The sequence below is a fragment of the Coregonus clupeaformis genome, chromosome 21 (genome assembly GCF_020615455.1).
Source record: "Coregonus clupeaformis isolate EN_2021a chromosome 21, ASM2061545v1, whole genome shotgun sequence".
NCBI lineage: Eukaryota > Metazoa > Chordata > Actinopteri > Salmoniformes > Salmonidae > Coregonus > Coregonus clupeaformis.
The window spans coordinates 8,024,461-8,044,067 of record NC_059212.1 but is presented as its reverse complement, the minus strand read 5'-3'; the positions used below and the strand labels follow the sequence as shown (position 1 = coordinate 8,044,067).

The 19,607-nt window shown below is 47.7% G+C and overlaps 1 protein-coding gene across 2 annotated transcripts in view; it reads right to left on the bottom strand.

The window, feature by feature from the left end:
- Positions 1-12,233: 12,233 nt before the first annotated feature.
- The window catches only part of LOC121532913 (disintegrin and metalloproteinase domain-containing protein 19), a 57,701-nt gene continuing 50,327 nt past the window's right edge, over positions 12,234-19,607 (bottom strand). For both annotated transcript variants that reach the window (XM_041838708.2, XM_041838713.2), the window contains exons 9-22: positions 18,186-18,352; positions 17,857-17,941; positions 17,505-17,644; positions 17,003-17,180; positions 16,841-16,930; positions 16,172-16,367; positions 15,688-15,796; positions 15,328-15,541; positions 15,051-15,128; positions 14,421-14,529; positions 14,098-14,236; positions 13,791-13,959; positions 13,192-13,631; positions 12,234-12,971 (exon numbers count right to left, since the gene is read on the bottom strand). In XM_041838708.2, the coding sequence (XP_041694642.2) occupies positions 12,941-12,971; positions 13,192-13,631; positions 13,791-13,959; positions 14,098-14,236; positions 14,421-14,529; positions 15,051-15,128; positions 15,328-15,541; positions 15,688-15,796; positions 16,172-16,367; positions 16,841-16,930; positions 17,003-17,180; positions 17,505-17,644; positions 17,857-17,941; positions 18,186-18,352 (2,145 nt within the window). In that variant the 3' untranslated portion in view covers positions 12,234-12,940. The remainder of the gene's footprint in view (positions 12,972-13,191; positions 13,632-13,790; positions 13,960-14,097; positions 14,237-14,420; positions 14,530-15,050; positions 15,129-15,327; positions 15,542-15,687; positions 15,797-16,171; positions 16,368-16,840; positions 16,931-17,002; positions 17,181-17,504; positions 17,645-17,856; positions 17,942-18,185; positions 18,353-19,607) is intronic.

Genomic DNA, 19,607 nt, shown 5'->3' with positions numbered 1-19,607 from the left:
AGCTATGAAATGTGGACCCAGCTACCCAGTTATGTAATGTGAACCCAGCTACCCAGCTCTGAAATTGGGAACCAGCTACCTAGCTATGTAATGGGTACCAAGCTACCCAGCTATGTAATGGGGACCCAGCTACCCAGCTTATCTACTACCCAGCTATGAAATGTGGACCCAGCTACCAAGCTATTTAATGTGGACCCAGCTACCCAGCAATGTAATGGGGACAGAGCTACCCAGCTATGTAATGTGGACCCAGCTACCCAGCTCTGAAATTGGGAACCATCTACCAAGCTATTAATGTGGACCCAGCTATCCATCTACCCAGCTATGTAATGGGGACCAAGCTACCCAGCTATGTAATGTGGACCCAGCAACACAGCTATGTAATGGGGACCCAGCTACCCAGCTATGTAATATGGACCCAGCAACGCAGCTACCCAGCTATGTAATGTGAACCCAGCTACCCAGCTCTGAAATTGGGACCCAGCTACCCAGCTATTTAATGGGGACCCTGCTACCCAGCTATGTAATGGGGACCCAGCTACCCAGCTATGAAATGTGGACCCACCTACCAAGCTATTTTATGTGGACCCAACTACCCAGCTACGTAATGTGGACCCAGCTGCCCAGCTATGGATTGTGGACCCAAATACCCAGCTACCAAGCTAAGTAATGGGGAACCAGCTACCCAGCAATGTATTGTGGCCCTAGCAACCCGGCTACCCAGCTATTTGGACAAAATACCAGCTATGTAATGTGGACCCAGTTACCCAGCTAGTAAGGGACAGCTACCCAGCTATGAAATGTGGACCCTGCTACCAAGCTATTTAATGTGGACCGAGCTACCCAGCTATGTAATGGGGATCCAGCTACCCAGCTATGTAATGGGGACCCAGCTACCCAGCAATGTAATGTGGCCCTAGCTACCCGGCTACCCAGCTATATAATGGGGACCAAGATACCAAGCAATGTAATGTGGATCCAGCTACCCAGCTATGTAATGGGGACCCAGCTACCCAGCTATGTAATGGGGACCCAGCTACCCAGCTATGTAATCGGGTACCTAGTTACCCAGCTATGAAATGTGGACCCAGCTACCAAGCTATTTAATGTGGACCCAGCTACCCAGCTATGTAATGTGGACCCAGCTACCAGCTATGTAATGTGGACCCAGCTACCCAGCTATGTAATCGGGACCTAACTACCCAGATATGTAATGTGGACCCAGCTACCCAGCTACCCAGCTATGTAATATGGACCCAGCTACCGAGGTATGTAATGGGGACTAAGCTACCAAGCTATTTAATGTGGACCGAGCTACCCAGCTATGTAATGGGGATCCAGCTACCCAGCTATGTAATTTGGGACCCAGCTACCCAGCTATGTAATGTGGACCCAGCTACCCTGCTATGTAATGTGGACCCAGCAACACAGCTATGTAATGGGGACCCAGCTACCCAGCTATGTAATGTGGACCCAGCTACCCAGCTATGTAATCGGGACCTAACTACCCAGCTATGTAATGTGGACCCAGCTATCCAGCTACCCAGCTATGTAATGTGGACCCAGCTATCCAGCTACCCAGCTATGTAATATGGACCCAGCTATCCAGCTATGTAATCGGGTACCTAGTTACCCAGCTATTAAATGTGGACCCAGCTACCCAGCTATGTAATGGGGACCCAGCTACCCAGCTATGTAATGTGGACCCAGCTACCCAGCTATGTAATCGGGACCTAACTACCCAGCTATGTAATGTGGACCCAGCTATCCAGCTACCCAGCTATGTAATCGGGACCCAGCTACCAAGCTATGTAATGTGGACCCAGCTATCCAGCTACCCAGCTATGTAATATGGACCCAGCTACCCAGGTATGTAATGGGGACCAAGCTACCCAGCTATGTAATTGGGACCCAGCTACCCAGCTATGTAATTGGGACCCAGCTACCAGCTATGTAATGTGGACCAAGCTACCCTGCTATGTAATGTGGACCCAGCAACACAGCTATGTAATGGGGACCCAGCTACCCAGCTATGTAATATGGACCCAGCAACCCAGCTACCCAGCTATGTTATGTGGACCCAGCTACCCAGCTATGTAATCGGGACCTAGCTACCCAGCTATGTAATGTGAACCCAGCTACCCAGTTATGTAATGTGAACCCAGCTACCCAGCTCTGAAATTGGGAACCAGCTACCTAGCTATGTAATGGGTACCCAGCTACCCAGCTATGTAATGGGGACCCAGCTACCCAGCTATGTAATCGGGTATCTAGCTACCCAGCTATGAAATGTGGAACCAGCTACCAACCTATTTAATGTGGACCCAGCTACCCAGCTATGTAATGTGGACCCAGCTACCCAGCTATGTAATGGAGACCCAGCTACCCAGCAATGTAATGTGGCCCTAGCTACCCGGCTACCCAGCTATGTAATGGGACCAAGATACCCAGCTATGTAATGTGGACCCAGCTACCCATCTATGTAATGTGGACCCAGATGCCCAGCAATGTGATCGGGAAACTAGCTACCCAGCTATGAAATGTGCACCCAGCTACCAAACTATTTTATGTGGACCCAGCTACCCAGCTCTATAATGTGGACCCAGCCAGCCAGCTATGTAATGGGGACAGAGCTACCCAGCTATGTAATGTGGACCCAGCTACCCAGCTACCAAGCTAAGTAACGGGGACCCATTTACCCAGCAATGTAATGTGGCCCTAGCAACCCAGCTATGTAATGTGTACCCAGATACCCAGTTATGTAATGGGGACCTAGTTACCCAGCTATGTAATGTGGACCCAGCTACCCAGCTATGTAATCGGGTACCTAGTTACCCAGCTATGAAATGTGGACCCAGCTACCAAGCTATTTAATGTGGACCGAGCTACCCAGCTATGTAATTGGGACCCAGCTACCCAGATATGTAATGTGGACCCATCTACCATGCTATGTAATCGGGACCGAGCTACCCAGCTATGTAATTGGGACCCAGCTACCCAGCTATGTAATGTGGACCCAGCTGCCCAGCTATGGATTGTGGACCCAGCTACCCAGCTACCAAGCTAAGTAACGGAGACCCATCTACCCAGCTATGTAATGTGGACCCAGCTATCCAGCTACCCAGCTATGTAATATGGACCCAGCTACCCAGGTATGTAATGGGGACCCAGTTACCCAGCTTTGAAATTGGGACCCAACTACCCAGCTATGTAATATGGACCCAGCTACCCAGCTACATAATGTGATCCCAGCTACCCAGCTATGTAATGTGGACCCAGTTACTCAGATACCCAGCTATGTAATGGGGAACCAGCTAACCAGCTATGTCATGTGGACCAGCTACCCAGCTATGTAATTTGGACCCAGCTACCCAGCTATGCAATGGGGACCCAGCTACCCAGCTATGTAATGTGGACCCAGCCTCCCAGCTATGTAATGGGGTCTCAGCTTCCCAGCTACGTAATATGGACCCAGCAACAAATCTACCCAGCTTTGTAATGGGGACCCAGCTACCCAGTTATGAAATGGGGACCCAGCTACCCAGCTATGTAATGTGGACCCAGCTACCCAGCTATGTAATGGTGACCCAGCTACCCAGCTATGTAATGTGGACCCAGCTTCCCAACTATGTAATGGGGACCCAGCTACCCAGCTATGTAATGTGGACCCAGCCTCCCAGCTATGTAATGGGGTCTCAGCTACCCAGCTACGTAATGGGGACCCAGCTATCCAGCTATGTAATGTGTACCCAGCTACCCAGCTTCCCAGCTATGTATTGTGGACCAAGCTACCCAGCTATGTAATGTGGACCCAGCTACCCAGCTACCCAGCTATGTATTGTGGACCCAGCTACCCAGCTACCGAGCTATATAATGTGGATCCAGCTACCCAGCTCTGTAATGTGGACCCAGCTACCCAGGTATTTAATGTGCACCTAGCTACCCAGTTATGTAATGTGGACCCAGCTACCCAGATACTCAGCTATGTAATGGGGACCCAGCTAACCAGCTATGTAATGTGGACCCATCAACCCAGCTATGTAATGTGGACCAGCTATCCTGCTATGTAATGTGGACCCAGGTACCCAGCAATGTAATGTGGACCCAGCTACCCAGCTATGTAACGGGGACTCAGCCAGCCAGCTATGTAATGGGGACTCAGATACCAAGCTATGTAATATGGACCCAGCAACCCATGTACCCAGCTATGTAATGTGGACCCAGCTACCCAGCTATGTAATGTGGACCCAGCTACCCAACTTTGTAATTGGGACCCAGCTACCCAGCTATGTTATGTGGACTCAGCTACCCAGCTATGTAATGTGTACCCAGCAACCTAGCTACCCATCTATGTAATGTGGACCCAGCTGCCCAGCTATGTAATGTGGACCCAGCTGCCCAACTATGGGTTGTGGACCCAGCTACCCAGCTACCAAGCTAAGTAATGGGGACCCATCTACCCAGCTATGTAATGTGGACCCAGCTATCCAGCTACCCAGCTATGTAATATGGACCCAGCTACCCAGCTATGTAATGGGGACCCAGCTACCCAGCTATGGAATTGGGACCCAGCTACCCAGCTATATAATCAGGACCCAGCTACCCAGCTATGAAATTGGGATCCAGCTACCCAGCTATGTAAAGGGGATCCAACAACCCAGCTATGTAATGGGGACTCAGCCAGCCAGCTATGTAATGGGGACCCAGCTACCCAGCTACGTAATGTGGTCCCAGCTACCCAGCTTTGTAATGTGGACCCAGCTACCCAGCTACACAGCTATGTATTGTGGACCCAGCTACTCAGCTACCGAGCTATATAATGTGGACCCAGCTACCCAGCTATGTAATGGGGACTCAGCCAGCCAGCTATGTAATGGGGACCCAGTTACCAAGCTATGTAATGTTGACCCAGCTACCCAGCTATGTAATTGGGACCCAGCTACCCAGCTATGTAATTGGTACCCAGCTTCCCAGCTATGTAATTGGGACCCAGCTACCAGCAATGTAATGTGGACCCAGCTACCCAGCTATGTAATCGGGACCTAGCTACCCAGCTATGTAATGTGGACCCACCTACCCAGCTATGTAATGTGAACCCAGCTACCCAGCTATGAAATTGGGACCCAGCTACCTAGCTATGTAATGGGGACCCAGCTACCCAGCTATTTAATGTGGACCCAGCTACCCAGCTATGTAATGTGGTCCCAGCTACCCATGAAGAGGGCACGACAAAGCTTATTCCCCCTCAGGAGACTGAAAAGATTTGGCATGGGTCCTCAGATCCTCAAACAATTATACAGCTGCACCATCGAGAGCATCCTGACTGGTTGCATCACCGCCTGGTATGGCAACTGCTTGGCCTCCGACCGCAAGGCACTACAGAGGGTAGTGCGTACGGCCCAGAGTGGCGCAGTGGTCTAAGGCACTGCATCGCAGTGCTAACTGTGCCACTAGAGATCCTGGTTCGAATCCAGGCTCTGTCGCAGCCGGCCGCGACCGGGAGACTCATGGGCGGCGCACAATTGGCCCAGCGTCGTCCAGGGTAGGGGAGGGAATGGCCGGCAGGGATGTAGCTCAGTTGATAGAGCATGGCGTTTGCAACGCCAGGGTTGTGGGTTCGATTCCCACGGGGGGCCAGTATAAAAAATAAAATAAAAAATGTATTCACTAACTGTAAGTCGCTCTGGATAAGAGCGTCTGCTAAATGACTAAAATGTAAAAAAATCACTGGGGCCAAGATCCTGCCATCCAGGACCTCTATACCAGGCGGTGTCAGAGGAAGGCCCTCAAAATTGTCAAAGACTCCAGCCACCCTAGTCATAGACTGTTCTCTCTGCTACCGCATGGCAAGCGGTACCGGAGTGCCAAGTCTAGGTCCAAAAGACTTCTCAACAGCTTCTACCCCCAAGCCATAAGACTCCTGAACAGCTAATCATGGCTACCCGGACTATTTGCACTGCCCCCCCACCCCATCCTTTTATGCTGCTGCTACTCTGTTAATTATTTATGCATAGTCACTTTAACTCTTTAACTCTCTTTAACACTTTTTTTGTTGTTGTTTTATTTTTACTTTTTTTGTTAAAAATAAATGCACTGTTGGTTAAGGGCTGTAAGTAAGCATTTCACTGTAATGTGTGCACCTGTTGTATTCGGCGCATGTGGCCAATAAAATTTGATTTGATTTGATTTGATGTAAGGGGGCCTAGCTACCCATCTATGTAATGTGGACCCAGCTACCCAGCTACGTAATATGGACCTAGATACCCAACTATGTAATGGGGACCCAGCTACCCAGCTATGTAATGGGGACCCAGCTACCGAGCTATATAATGTGGACCCAGCTACCCAGCTATGTAATGTGGAACCAGCTACCCAGCTATATAATGTGGACCCAGCTACCCAGCTATGTAATGTGGAACCAGCTACCCAGCTACCCAGCTATGTATTGTGGAACCAGCTACCCAGCTACCCAGCTATGTAATGGGTACCCAGCTAACCAGCTATATCATGTGGACCCAGCTATGTAATTGGGACCCAGCTACCCAGCTATGTAATGTGGACCCAGCAACCTAGCTACCCAGCTACGTAATGTGGTCCCAGCTACCCAGCTTTGTAATGTGGACCCAGCTACCCAGCTATGTAATGGGGACCCAGCTACCCAGCTATGTAATTTGGGACCCAGCTACCCAGCTATGTAATGTGGAACCAGCTACCCAGATATCCAGCTATGTAATGGGGACCCAGCTAACCAGCTATATCATGTGGACCCAGCTATGTAATTGGGACCCAGCTACCCAGCTTTGTAATTGGTACCCAGCTTCCCAGCTATGTAATTGGGACCTAGCTACCAGCTATGGAATGTGGACCCAGCTACCCAGCTATTTATTGGGGACCCAGCTACCCAGCTATGTAATGGGGACCCAGCTACCCAGCTATGTAATGTGGACCCAGGTACCCAATTATGTAATGGGGACCCAGCTACCCAGCTATGTAATGGGGACCCAGCTACCCAGCTATGTAATGTGGACCTAGCGACCCAGCTATGTAATTGGGACCCAGCTATCCAGCTATGTAATGGGGACCCAGTTACCCAGCTATGTAATGGGGACCTAGCTACCCAGCTATGTATTGTGGACCCCCAGCTACCCAGCTATGTAATGGGGACCTAGCTACCCAGCTATGTATTGTGGACCCAGCTACCCAGCTATGTAATGGGGACCCAGCTACCCAGCTATGTAATGTGGACCCAGCTACCCAGCAATATAATGTGGACCCAGCTACCCAGGAGGGAGAGAGTTAGGGGAATAGGAGAGGAGGAGGAAGAGAGGAGGAGAGGGAGGAGATGAGTTGAGAGTGAGGTTGGAGGGAGAGGAGAGGAGTTGGTGGTCTCACTCCCAGCCTCCCCAACTCCCCCTCTCTCTCCCGTCCCTCCTCCCCAACTCCCTTTCTCCCATCCTCCCAGACGACATTTCTCTCTCATTAATCATTGATGGTGACCTTTCTCTACCAGAGGCACCAACCTCAATCACAGGAACACTGAACACATCGAACCCTCCATTCCACTATCCCCTGGGCTATCGCTATGCTAGGTCCAATACCATTCCACTAGCCCCTGGGCTAATGCTAAGCTAACCCTCCATTCCACTATCCCCTGGGCTATCGCTATGCTAGGTCCAATACCATTCCACTAGCCCCTGGGCTAATGCTAAGCTAACCCTCCATTCCACTAGCCCCTGGGCTATCGCTAGGCTAGGTCCAATACCAATCCAGTAGCCCCTGGGCTAATGCTAAGCGAACCCTCCATTCCACAAGGCCTCTGACCTGTACTCTGTGATGGAAGCCCCTGACGGAACTATAACACTAAATTAAAGTGTGATATTGGCTCTGTCTTGCATAAAATTAGAGGCAGTGACTAATGGTCATCCTTGAGATAAAATAGCAAAAATCCAACACTCCTTTATGGTGATCTGATGGTTGTAATCTGAAATGGCTGATTGATTGGTCTAGCACTTGGAATAGCAGAGCATGAGATGGAGAGATGTTTTATAATATAGAGAAAGGCAGGGACAGAGACAGAAAGACGTAAGAGAGAGAGAGAGTTTTAGACAGAAGAAAAAGGGAAATCTGCATTTACAGGAGAAACCAACCCAGGCTTGATTAGCTCATTATACCACCAGGGGTCATGCTGGTGGAGGTGTCAGCAGGTGAGCTCATCACTGTACCCCTCACCCCTATTCCATGCCTTCCCCTCATCACCTTTCCCTCCCTCTCTATCTCCCCCACTGTGTGCGGGAAGTCGGGGGTGTCACCGGCGTGCGTTTCATCCCACAGCCAATCATCTCTAATGGATGATGCGCCACAGGGGTCGCAGTGCAGCTCACAACATGCTAACGATAATTAGCTCACAGTGCAGGAGGGAAGGTAATTAAGATAAGCAAACATCTCCCCCTGCTCCCCTACCTCACCCTTACGTCACCCATACCCCCCCCTTCACCTCAAACATCCCTCTCTGAAGACCTCCACAACCTCAGAGTCCAAAGAGAGAGTGTGTGTGTGTGTGTGGTGGGGGTTAGGGGGGTCTAGCCTTGATGTTTAGGGTCTTTTGATTGGAGTAAATCTGTCTTTCATCTCAGTGAAGATCCAAAGGACAGGAACCTTTCAGGCCCTCGTGTGAACTTATAGGGGGTCTCTTTTTAACTCTCTGCTTTATCCACCGATCTGAAATCAATCATTAAAAGCAAATACACATTTGCTAAAAACATTTGCTTTGTTTATCCAAAACCACTGAGTTAAGATGGGATTCATTCTGATCTTGGGTTGTCGACAATGCAAATTTTAAGGACAATTTCTGATTGAGCCGACATCTGCAGCGATAACTGTGAATGCGATCTCCGCAAACGAGGGAACATTGCCTTTAAAAGCCACATTGTCGAGAACCCGCGATCAAATTGAATCCCTTCAAGTATACAGCTCTTCCAGTGAAGTTTCTGTAACATTTCCCAGTTGGTAAATAAGGCCGTGAAGCAACAAGACAATGGATGGAGATAAGAGGAGTCAGCTGCTTCTGACAGGAGAGAAGAGAGGATGGAAAAAATAAGGGGAAGTGGGAGGAGTTTGGAGAGAGAAGAAGAGGAAGATGGAGGAAGAGGGAGGAACAGGGAGGAGGGGGGAGAGGGAGGATGAGCTGTCTGTATATTCGGGCTGGTGTATTCTAGTAGTCAACAACAACAGCAGTTGGTAGTCATGACATGTCTTCTGATCTGGTCCAGTCATACAGACAGAGACATAGGCCTACTTAGGGCTACAGTGGAGGCTGCTGAGGGGAGGACGGCTCATAATAATGTCTGGAACAGAGCGAATGCAATGGCATCAAACACATGAAACCCATATGTTTGATGTATTTGATACCATTCCACCAATTCCGCTCCTGCCATTACCACGAGCCCGTCCTCCTCAATTAAGGTGCAACCAACCTCCTGTTCTAGATTCAATCCGTAGCGAGGAAGATCCTGCTTTATAGCGTGATTTAAATTTAAAGGTAATTTCGATTAAGTCGACATATGCATACGTTTACATAGGTTTACTGTGAATGCAGTCTCTGCAAACGCGGGAACATTGACCTTAAATTTCAATCACGCTATAGTGTGGATCTTCCGCGCCACGGATATAATCTAGGCCTTATAGCTACTACCACCACCAGAACAATATTTATTATGTTTTGAATGGAATGCCAATTCATGCCAGTAGAGAGAATAACTGATCTGATGACACTAAAGGCAGTTTATGTATGACAGTACTGCCATCTGTAGATCACTCTAGGACAGTACTGCCATCTGTAGATCACTCTAGGACAGTACTGCCATCTGTAGATCATTCTAGGACAGTACTGCCATCTGTAGATCACTCTAGGACAGTACTGCCATCTGTAGATCACTCTAGGACAGTACTGCCATCTGTAGATCACTCTAGGACAGTACTGCCATCTGTAGATCACTCTAGGACAGTACTACCATCTGTAGATCACTCTAGGACAGTACTGCAATATATAGATCATTCTAGGACACTACTGCAATATATAGATCACTCTAGGACAGTACTGCCATCTGTAGATCATTCTAGGACAGTACTGCAATATATAGATCATTCTAGGACACTACTGCAATATATAGATCATTATAGGACACTTCTTATTCCACTTTAACTACAATGAACAAAAATATAAACGCAACATGTAAAGTGTACTGTTGTTCCCATGTTTCATGAGCTGAAATAAAAGATCCCAGAAATGTCCATACGCACAAAAAGCTTATTTCTCTCAAATGTTGTGCACAAATGTGTTTACATCCCTGTTAGTGAGCATTTCTCCTTTGCCAAGATAATCCATCCACCTGACAAATGTGGCATATTAAGAAGTTGATTAAACAGAATGATCATTACACCGGTGCACCTTGTGCTGGGGACAATAAAAGGCCACTCTAAAATGTGCAGTTTTGTCACACAACACAATGCCACAGATGTCTCAAGTTTTGAGGGAGTGTGCAATTGGCATGCAGAGCTCTTGCCAGAGAATTGAATGTTTATTTCTCTACCATAAGCCGCCTCCAACATCATTTTAGAGAACTTGGCAGTATGTCCAACCGGCCTCACAACCGCAGACCATGTGTAACCACGCCAGCCCAGGACCCTCACATCCAGCTTCTTCACCTGCGAGATCATCGGAGACCAGCCAACCGGACAGCTGATGAAACTGTGGGTTTGCATAACCAAAGAATGTCTGCACAAACTGTCAGAAACCGTCTCAGGGAAGGTCATCTGCGTGCTCGTCGTCCTCACCAGGGTCTTGACCTGACTGCAGTTCGGCGTCGTAACTGACTTCAGTGGGCAAATGATCATCTTCAATGGCCAATGGCACGCTGATGGTGTCGTGTGGGCGAGTGGTTTGCTGATGTCAATGTTGTGAACAGAGTGCCCCATGGTGGCGGTGGGGTTATGGTATGGGCAGGCATAAGCTACGGACAACAAACACAATTGCATTTTATCAATGGCTATTTGAATGCACAGAGATACCGTGACGAGATCCTGAGGCCCATTGTCATGTCATTCATCCGCTGCCATCACCTCATGTTTCAGCATGATAATGCACAGCCCCATCTGTACACAATTCCTGGCTGAAAATGTCCCAGTTCTTCCATGGCCTGCATACTCACCAGACATGTCACCCATAGAGCATGTTTGGGATGCTCTGGAACAATGTGTATGTTCCCACCAAAATCCAGCAACTTCGCACAGCCATTGAAGAGGAGTGGGACAACATTCAGCCTGATCAACTCTATGCGAAGGAGATGTGTCACGCTGCATGAGGCAAAAGGTGGTCACACCAGATACTGACTGGTTTTCTGATCCATGCCCCTATATTTTTTTTAAGGTATCCGTGACCAACAGATGCATATCTGTTTTTCCAGTCATGTGAATTCATAGATTAGGGCCTAATGACTGACTTCCTTATATGAACTGTATCTCAGTAAAATCTTACTGTTTCTATTTTTGTTCAGTGTAGTTTCTCACCAAGTGGAAAAGGCAACACGTAGAGATAGTATAGATTGGAATTCTCTTGAGATGTAGTCCTGTTTTTAAGCACTTTATTTAAAATCAAACTGAAGGCACAGTGTTTGCATAGGTCCCATGGTGGAGGGTGAATTTCAACAATCAAGGAAACCAGATGATTTGATATGAATTGATTTTATGGGCCTGACTATAACTTGGCGGACTCTGCTGTCCTATGCATCACATTTCAAAAGATAACGTACTGTAGTTATACAGGAATAAAAACCTTCAAGGTGTCCAAATATCCATCCATTCAGTCAGTCAGAAGACCTGCATTTAGCACCCAACAAAACAAGAACAGTACAATATACAGAAAATAAATTTAAAAAACACAGTCATACCAAAACAATGTAATTTTCAAATAGTTATTGCTACATTTGAGATGTCCCTCATCTTAGGTATACACATGTAATAATAATAACATGCATGTCTGTGTCCTTATAATCGTTTATTCACATACTAGAAGCATTAAGCATCATTCAATGCATGGCGTTTTCTTAATATAAGATATTCCCTTAAGACTCTTGTTTTAGTTTTTTAGTTTTTTTGTCATTTAGCAGACGCTCTTATCCAGAGCGACTTACAGGAGCAATTAGGGTTAAGTGCCTTGCTCAAGGGCACATCGACAGATTGTTCTCCAAGTCGGCTCTGGGATTAGAACCAGCGACCTTTCGGTTACTGGCACTACGCTCTTAACCACTAAGGTACCTGCCGCCCAGACTCATGCTCTTGTAGAAACAATATACAGTACATCCACTTTAAACACTAGTCTCTTTGCTCTGAAGCTTTGCAAATAAATAGACCTGAAACAGCATATCAACACATGATACTGTGAACCCATGGTATAAGGTACCATCCACAATAACTAAATCAGTCGATAAAGTCCAGTCTTAAATATTACAAGTACGCCTGGTTTCAAGTGGTAAGGCATGACATAGACTGGCAGCTAGCCTAGTAGCCAGAGATGTTTCTTAAATCAGGCAACTCCTTTGTCTTTGTTGATGGAATGAAATAAAAATGACTTCGATGGGCCCACAGAGGAGGCTACCAGGCTAGACAGTAGCATTCTACAGTGATGGCATCCCTGGACACATCTGAAATGGAACCCTATTCCCTATATAGTGAACTACTTTTAGGGTGCCATTTTGGAGTGAATCCCTGTGTGTCCACCCGTGGCCCTCCTGTCTCCTTTCCCACAGTGTCATTTTCTTCATAAAGGCTGATGGTGATGTTCCTCTTTGGACACCGTGGAAAAAGACGCAGCTCACAGAGAGAGAAGAAATGTCCAGTTAGATGTCCAGTTATCTCACTGAGCTCAGTGGTCCGGTGTTGGTCCTCAACTCCTCCCTGAGATCTTGTTTTGGGATCTAGAAAAGAAAGTGGAATGTCATGAAATCGAGTGAAAATAACAGATATTTTTATAATTACCTTTTCTGTTGCTTTGGAATCTAGAACAGAACAGATAAGTAAAAACTAGTGCACTATATAAGAAAAAGGTATAAGAAAAAGGGTGCCATTTGGGACATAGCCTAGCAAACACTTTGTGATGTTCTTGTAGTTCTGTGCTGCAGTATAATCTGTTCTTACCTGCTTGGTTTTTTCTGTCCACCAGGTGGCGGCAGATTGGACTTTCCTCTCTCTAACACTTCTGATGGAATTTTGGGTTTGGAGAGCGGGCAGGGGGGCGGGGGTCTGTTGGGGGGGTCAGGTCTGTGTTTGTGAGGTGTTGAGGGGGAGGACTGGGGGCTGGGGGGCAGGATGGCTGGAGGAAGGGGCGGGAGGGGTCCTTTCTGCTGGGCTAGGTAGCTGGGGATGGGAGGTGGTTTAGGCTTGGGCTTTGGCAGGGTCTGGAGAGAGGGTTGGGGCTGGGGCTGGGGCTGGGGTTGAGGCTGGGGCTGGGGCTGGGGCTGGGATACAGCCTGTCTCTGCTGGGCTGCGTAAGCAGGTATAGGAGGGGGTTTCACTGTGGGACGGAAGATAGCGTGCCTGGTCCTGGTGGAGGGGCTGGGGCGAGGACTGGACTGACTCTGTGGAGGACAAACACAATCAATCACTCACAGCATTACTGTCAGTACTTTTTGAAATTATTATTTTGTTATTTACCTGTCAAGAGTACCATTTTTAGCATTGACTGTACTTTACATACAAAGTACAGTGGTGTAAAGTGAATGAACAGAACCCCTCACCGGTCTGTCTGAGCCCTGTCTCTTCAGTAGGAAGGTAGGGTTGGCATGGCCGTTGGCATGACTGTTGTCAAGGTGACCGTTGACAAGACTGTTCACAAGGTGACTGTTGGCAAGATTGTTGGCTTGTAGATGTTTCGCTTCAGCAGGGACTGGACAACTGTCTGGACAACTAAGGAGTCAAACACAATGTTTAATCTGAGATGTTGATTACTGTGCAATGTCTATGTTGCATATTTTCCTTGAATAAAATAAGATCAATCCAAACAGTTAAAGATGTAAAAACAACAGAAAGACTTGAGTTACACACATTATCTTGGGTGGTGGGACCGAGGTCTTCAGAGGAAGGTTTTTATGTAGTTTATGGCTGTAGCAACACCACAGTCCCACAGTAGCCAATAGGACGAAGAGAATCAGGGGGAGGAGCAACAGGACAGGAAGTAGACTGCCTAGAAACACAAATATCAACAACAAAGGTCAGAGCAAACATTAACTTGGAAGATTACTTGAAAACCAACAATCAAATATATGTTGTTTAACCTAGTAGTCTTTTGCAACACCACATCAGTTATTAGATTTAATTGACTGACTGAATCATTATTTGAGTGACTGGTTGGTTGATTGATAACATACTGTGGTTGATGACAGGTCCACTGTCGACACTTCCACCTGTCCCCTCCTGGTCACACATGGGAGGGGCCCAGCCTGAATCACAGTGGCAGTGGTGGTTGTTGTTACACAGCTAGAGAGAGAACAGAGGAGGAGGAGAGGAGAGATAAGTAGTGGTTGTTGTTACACAGCTAGAGAGAGAACAGAGGAGGAGGAGAGGAGAGATAAGTAGTGGTTGTAGTTACACAGCTAGAGAGAGAACAGAGGAGGAGGAGAGGAGAGATAAGTAGTGGTTGTAGTTACACAGCTAGAGAGAGAACAGAGGAGGAGGAGAGGAGAGATAAGTAGTGGTTGTTATTACACAGCTAGAGAGAGAACAGAGGAGGAGGAGAGGAGAGATAAGTAGTGGTTGTAGTTACACAGCTAGAGAGAGAGAAGAAGAAACTGCAACACGGTTTCAACACTGACAACCTGTCAATATCCCTCCTACTCTATATAATGTGTTATAACAGCTTTATTAAACCCCTGAGTCCATAACCTCAGACCCAGCACCTTCCCCTCCCTTATTCTACAGTAGCCCATACGCCTGCCTACCTACCTCTCCCACATCACTCCCATACCCTTCCCCTATCACACACCCAGCCCCTCCCATACCCCATGGCCGTGGCACTTGGCATTGCACTCATCCGCTCTCAGGAAAGACGCGTTGCGGCACTCTCCTCCGAAACAGATCTGTTAGAGAGAGAGAGAGAGAGAGAGAGAGAGTGAGTGAGAGAGAAAGAGAAGGAGAGAGAGAGTGAGAGAGAGAGTGAGTCATTATCATAAGTAGATAGTCCAGTAAATGACATCCTGTCACAACAGAGAGGACTAAAAGATACATAAGATATACAGCGCACACACACACACACACCCCACACCCTCCACCCCTCACCGAGTCCTCTCCACACTTGGTCCCGGTCATGACTAGTCCTGGGTCCAGTGTGTCCCCCTGTTCCTCGTCCCCCTGGCCTGGTCGGTAAACGTGTGTCCCCCTACAGAGGACCTTCCTGCTTCCCACCCGGACTGTGGTGTCGATGGGAACAGCATTAGTCTCCAGGGGCTTGGTGGCTGAACTCACACACTGGATCTTACCACACCTGGCATCCCTAAAGCAACAGAAAGGTCACATGGATTTGGACATGTAGGGATTGTTCTGCAGGTATGGAAGAAATGTTAAATGGTAGTTCATGGAAGAGACACTTCTATACTTGCAAAGGATCACACATTTGGTGCCGACTGTGTGTCTCCTCACCTGTCCCTGCATCCTCTGTATTTCCCCAACAGGTCTTTGCCACAGTTCCCAAAGGAGTCTCCTGCCTCGTTCACCTTCTTAAAGCACAGGTCTAGAGCAGGACGGCCATCTAGAGAGGACAGAACACACAGTGTTATATGACCGCCTGCTAGCAGACAGATGGCCAGTTCCTGTGGTCAGGTAAAGCCTGTCCTGTGAAGATCTCTGATAGTGAAAACAGAAATAACACCAAACAGAGCCCAGTCCATTAGCAAGCCCTAATCCTTCTCCCTTGGAGCCAATCTGAAGGAACCAGATAGGTGTGAGCAATGTTGTTGAAGCCGCAGACACCAAAGGGGGGCTAAGGACTGGTTTTGTACCAGACAATGGATTTCAACAGGGGAGCGTTATATTGAAAAGTGCTGTAAAAGCAATTCATTACTTTATAACAGGATGCAATAACACGCCTACTAACTCCGCCCTGGAGTGATTGACAGGTACTAACCCCGTCCCCAGAGGGATTGACACTGCTGCTCCAGGGTGAGACACATGCCAGTGTAGCAGTAGGCCCGCCCCCCGTCACAGGAAGTACCATCCACCAGGTATAAGTTAGCAGGACAAGACTCTGCCTTCCCATCACAGTACTCTGGTAGGTCACATGACCCCGATGGAGTACGACACAACACACCTGGACTTTTCAACTAGAGAGAGAGAGAGAGAGAGAGAGAGAGAGAGAGAGAGAGAGAGAGAGAGAGAGAGAGAGAGAGAGAGAGAGAGAGAGAGAGAGAGAGAGAGAGAGAGAGAGAGAGAGAGAGAGAGAGAGAGAGAGAGAGAGAGAGAGAGAGAGAGAGAGAGAGAGAGAGAGAAGGGGACTATTAAACGACACAACACACCTGGACTCCTCAACTAGAGAGAGAGTGAGGAAGAGAGAGAGATATTGGAGGAAGAGACAGAGACAGAGAGAGAGAGAGAGAGAGAGAAAGGGTGGGGGATAGCGAGAGAGAGGGTGGGGGATAGAGAGAGAGAGAGAGAGAGCACGAGATGGAGAGCGAGAGAGAGAGAAAGAGAGAGAGAAAGCGACCGAGAGAGAGAGAGCGCGAGAGAGAGAGCGCGAGAGAGAGGATGACCAGAAAGAGAGAGAGGGGAGAGAGAGAGAGGAGAGTGTGTACAGTACCTTACAGTTGTGGCAGCAGACTCCATGGGCACACTCTGCTCCAGCCTTCAGAGTACAGTTGTTGGCATTACAGCAGGGACTGGAACACTCCTGCAGAGAGAGGATGAATAATCAGTATACACACACACACACCCCACACACAGACGCACACTCCCCCCTCACCTCCTCGTCTCCACAGTCACACTCCTCTCCATCCTCCAGGTACCCGTTCCCACAGCGCTGCCCCCCGTACATGGCTCTGGTGTTGGGGAGGTTGAACAGACACTTCCCCCCTCCGGAGCTCAGGTACCTGCTCAGCTCCCGCTGGTTACAGCCGTTAAACACACGCGGAAACGGGTGGCTGCGACACACACACCAGGGGTGTATTCAGTAAGGTGCAACGTTGCGACATATTGCAGATAGAAATGCCATGAAAAGACTTTACATGATTCCTTCTACTCTACATGTCAGAGAAGAAAGTCTGTTCTATGTAATATATTTCTATACAGAAATTAATATTCCACAACATTTTGCCCAGCTGAACATGTCCCAAGACTGTCTTTTACAAAGCAGGGCCAATCATTATATCATTGGTTATTTAACCTTTATTTATACAGGTTTATTCTCATTGAGATAAAATCTCTTTAATAAGAAATATATTTTCAACATAGATAGATTTTCTGACCCAGTGGCAGCAGCCATGATGCAGCCTCCATCATCAGGCTTGGCCTGGCAGCACCCAGGGCTGTCGTGGCTCATGCCAAAGTTATGCCCCATCTCGTGAGCCATGGTCGCTGCCACGCCCACAGCACTGTCAGAGTGGTCCTGCAGGGGGTAGAGGTCAGGGGGTAGAGGTCAATGGTTAGGGGTGGATTCCCGTATTGAAAGTCAAAGTGACATGTTAGCCTGGTTCTAGATCTACGTGTCACAATCATAACTTTATTACAACTTTGCTATATTAATACTATTAGAGAAATCTTTAGTGGGCTGCTATTGGCTATGTTCAAATCTCAAAATGAGTTCAGTTGTAGTCTTACTGAGTTGACTCCCCCTGACTGGTACTCTGAGCACATGGCTCTGAGAGGGGCCAGCCCAATGGTGGTGCCCTGAAACGACACTCCCCTGGGGAAACAAAAAACACAGCTTTGTAGTTCCACTGAATGGTCTTAATGGAAGGAAAGAGAGATGGATTAAGGATGGATGGATTAGAGATCTAGAGTGCAATAAGGAGTGTGTGTAAAACTAATGTTATGAGCTGAGCATTGTCGTTGAGGAGTCTGTTTGTGTGTGTGTGTGTGTGTGTGTGTGTGTGTGTGTGCGCGTGCGTGCGTGCGTGCGTGTGTGTGCGCGTGCGTGTAACACTAACGTGATGAGTTGAGCGTTGTCGTTAGGTAGTGTGTGTAGCTGTTTGCGTCTCCAGGCCAGGAAAGCTCCCAGGGTACTGTAGGGGTTACCAGACACACTGATCCTGTCTTGATCAGACCACACCTCCAGACCGATCACTGCCACACGGATACTTAGAGACTTGTAGTACTGCACAAACACACACACACACACACACCAAATATAATTTGACTAACATAGAGAAGTACAGGGCCTTGCAAAAGTATTCATCCCCCTTGGCGTTTTTCCTATTTTGTTGCATTACAACCTGTAATTTAAATTGATTTTTATTTGGATTTCATGTAATGGACATACACAAAATAGTCCAAATTGGTAAAGTGAAATGAAAAAAATAACTTGTTTCAAAAAATTCTAAAACATAAATAACGGAAAAGTTGTGCGTGCATATGTATTCACCCCCTTTGCTATGAAGCCCCTAAATAAGATCTGGTGCAACCAATTACCTTCAGAAGTCACATAATTAGTTAGATCTCAGTATGTATACACCTGTTCTGAAAGGCGCCAGAGTCTGCAACACCACCAAGCAAGGCGCACCACCAAGCAAGCGGCACCATGAAGACCAAGGAGCTCTCCAAACAGGTCAGGGACAAAGTTGTGGAAAAGTACAGATTAGGGTTGGATTATAAAAAATATCCGAAACTTTGAACATCCCACGAGCACCATTAAATCCATTATAAAAAAATTGAAAGAATATGGCACCACAACAAACCTGCCAAGAGAGGGCTGCCCACCAAAACTCACGGACCAGGCAAGGAGGGCATTAATCCTCTGTAGCTGGTTGGTAGAGCACGGTCCTCTGTAGCTCAGCTGGTAGAGCACGGCGCTTGTAACGCCAAGGTAGTGGGTTCGATCCCTGGGACCACCCATACACAAAAATGTATGCACGTATGACTGTAAGTCGCTTTGGATAAAAGCGTCTGCTAAATGGCATATTATTATATTATTATAATCAGATAGGCAACAAAGAGACCAAAGATAACCCTGAAGGAGCTGCAAAGCTCCACAGCGGAGATTGGAGTATCTGTCCATAGGACATCTTTAAGCCATGCACTCCACAGAGCTGGGCTTTACGGAGAGTGGCCAAAAAAAGCCATTGCTTAAAGAAAAAAATAAGCAAACACGTTTGGTGTTCGCCAAAAGGCATGCGGGAGACTCCCCAAACATATGGAAGAAGGTATTCTGGTAAGATGAGACTAAAATTGAGCTTTTTGGCCATCAAGGAAAACGCTATCTCTGGCGCAAACCCAACACCTCTCATCACCCGAGAACACCATCCCCACAGTGAAGCATGGTGGTTGCAGCATCATGCTGTGGGGATGTTTTTCCATCGGCAGGGACTGGGAAACTGGTCAGAATTGAAGGAATGATGGGATGGCGCAAAATA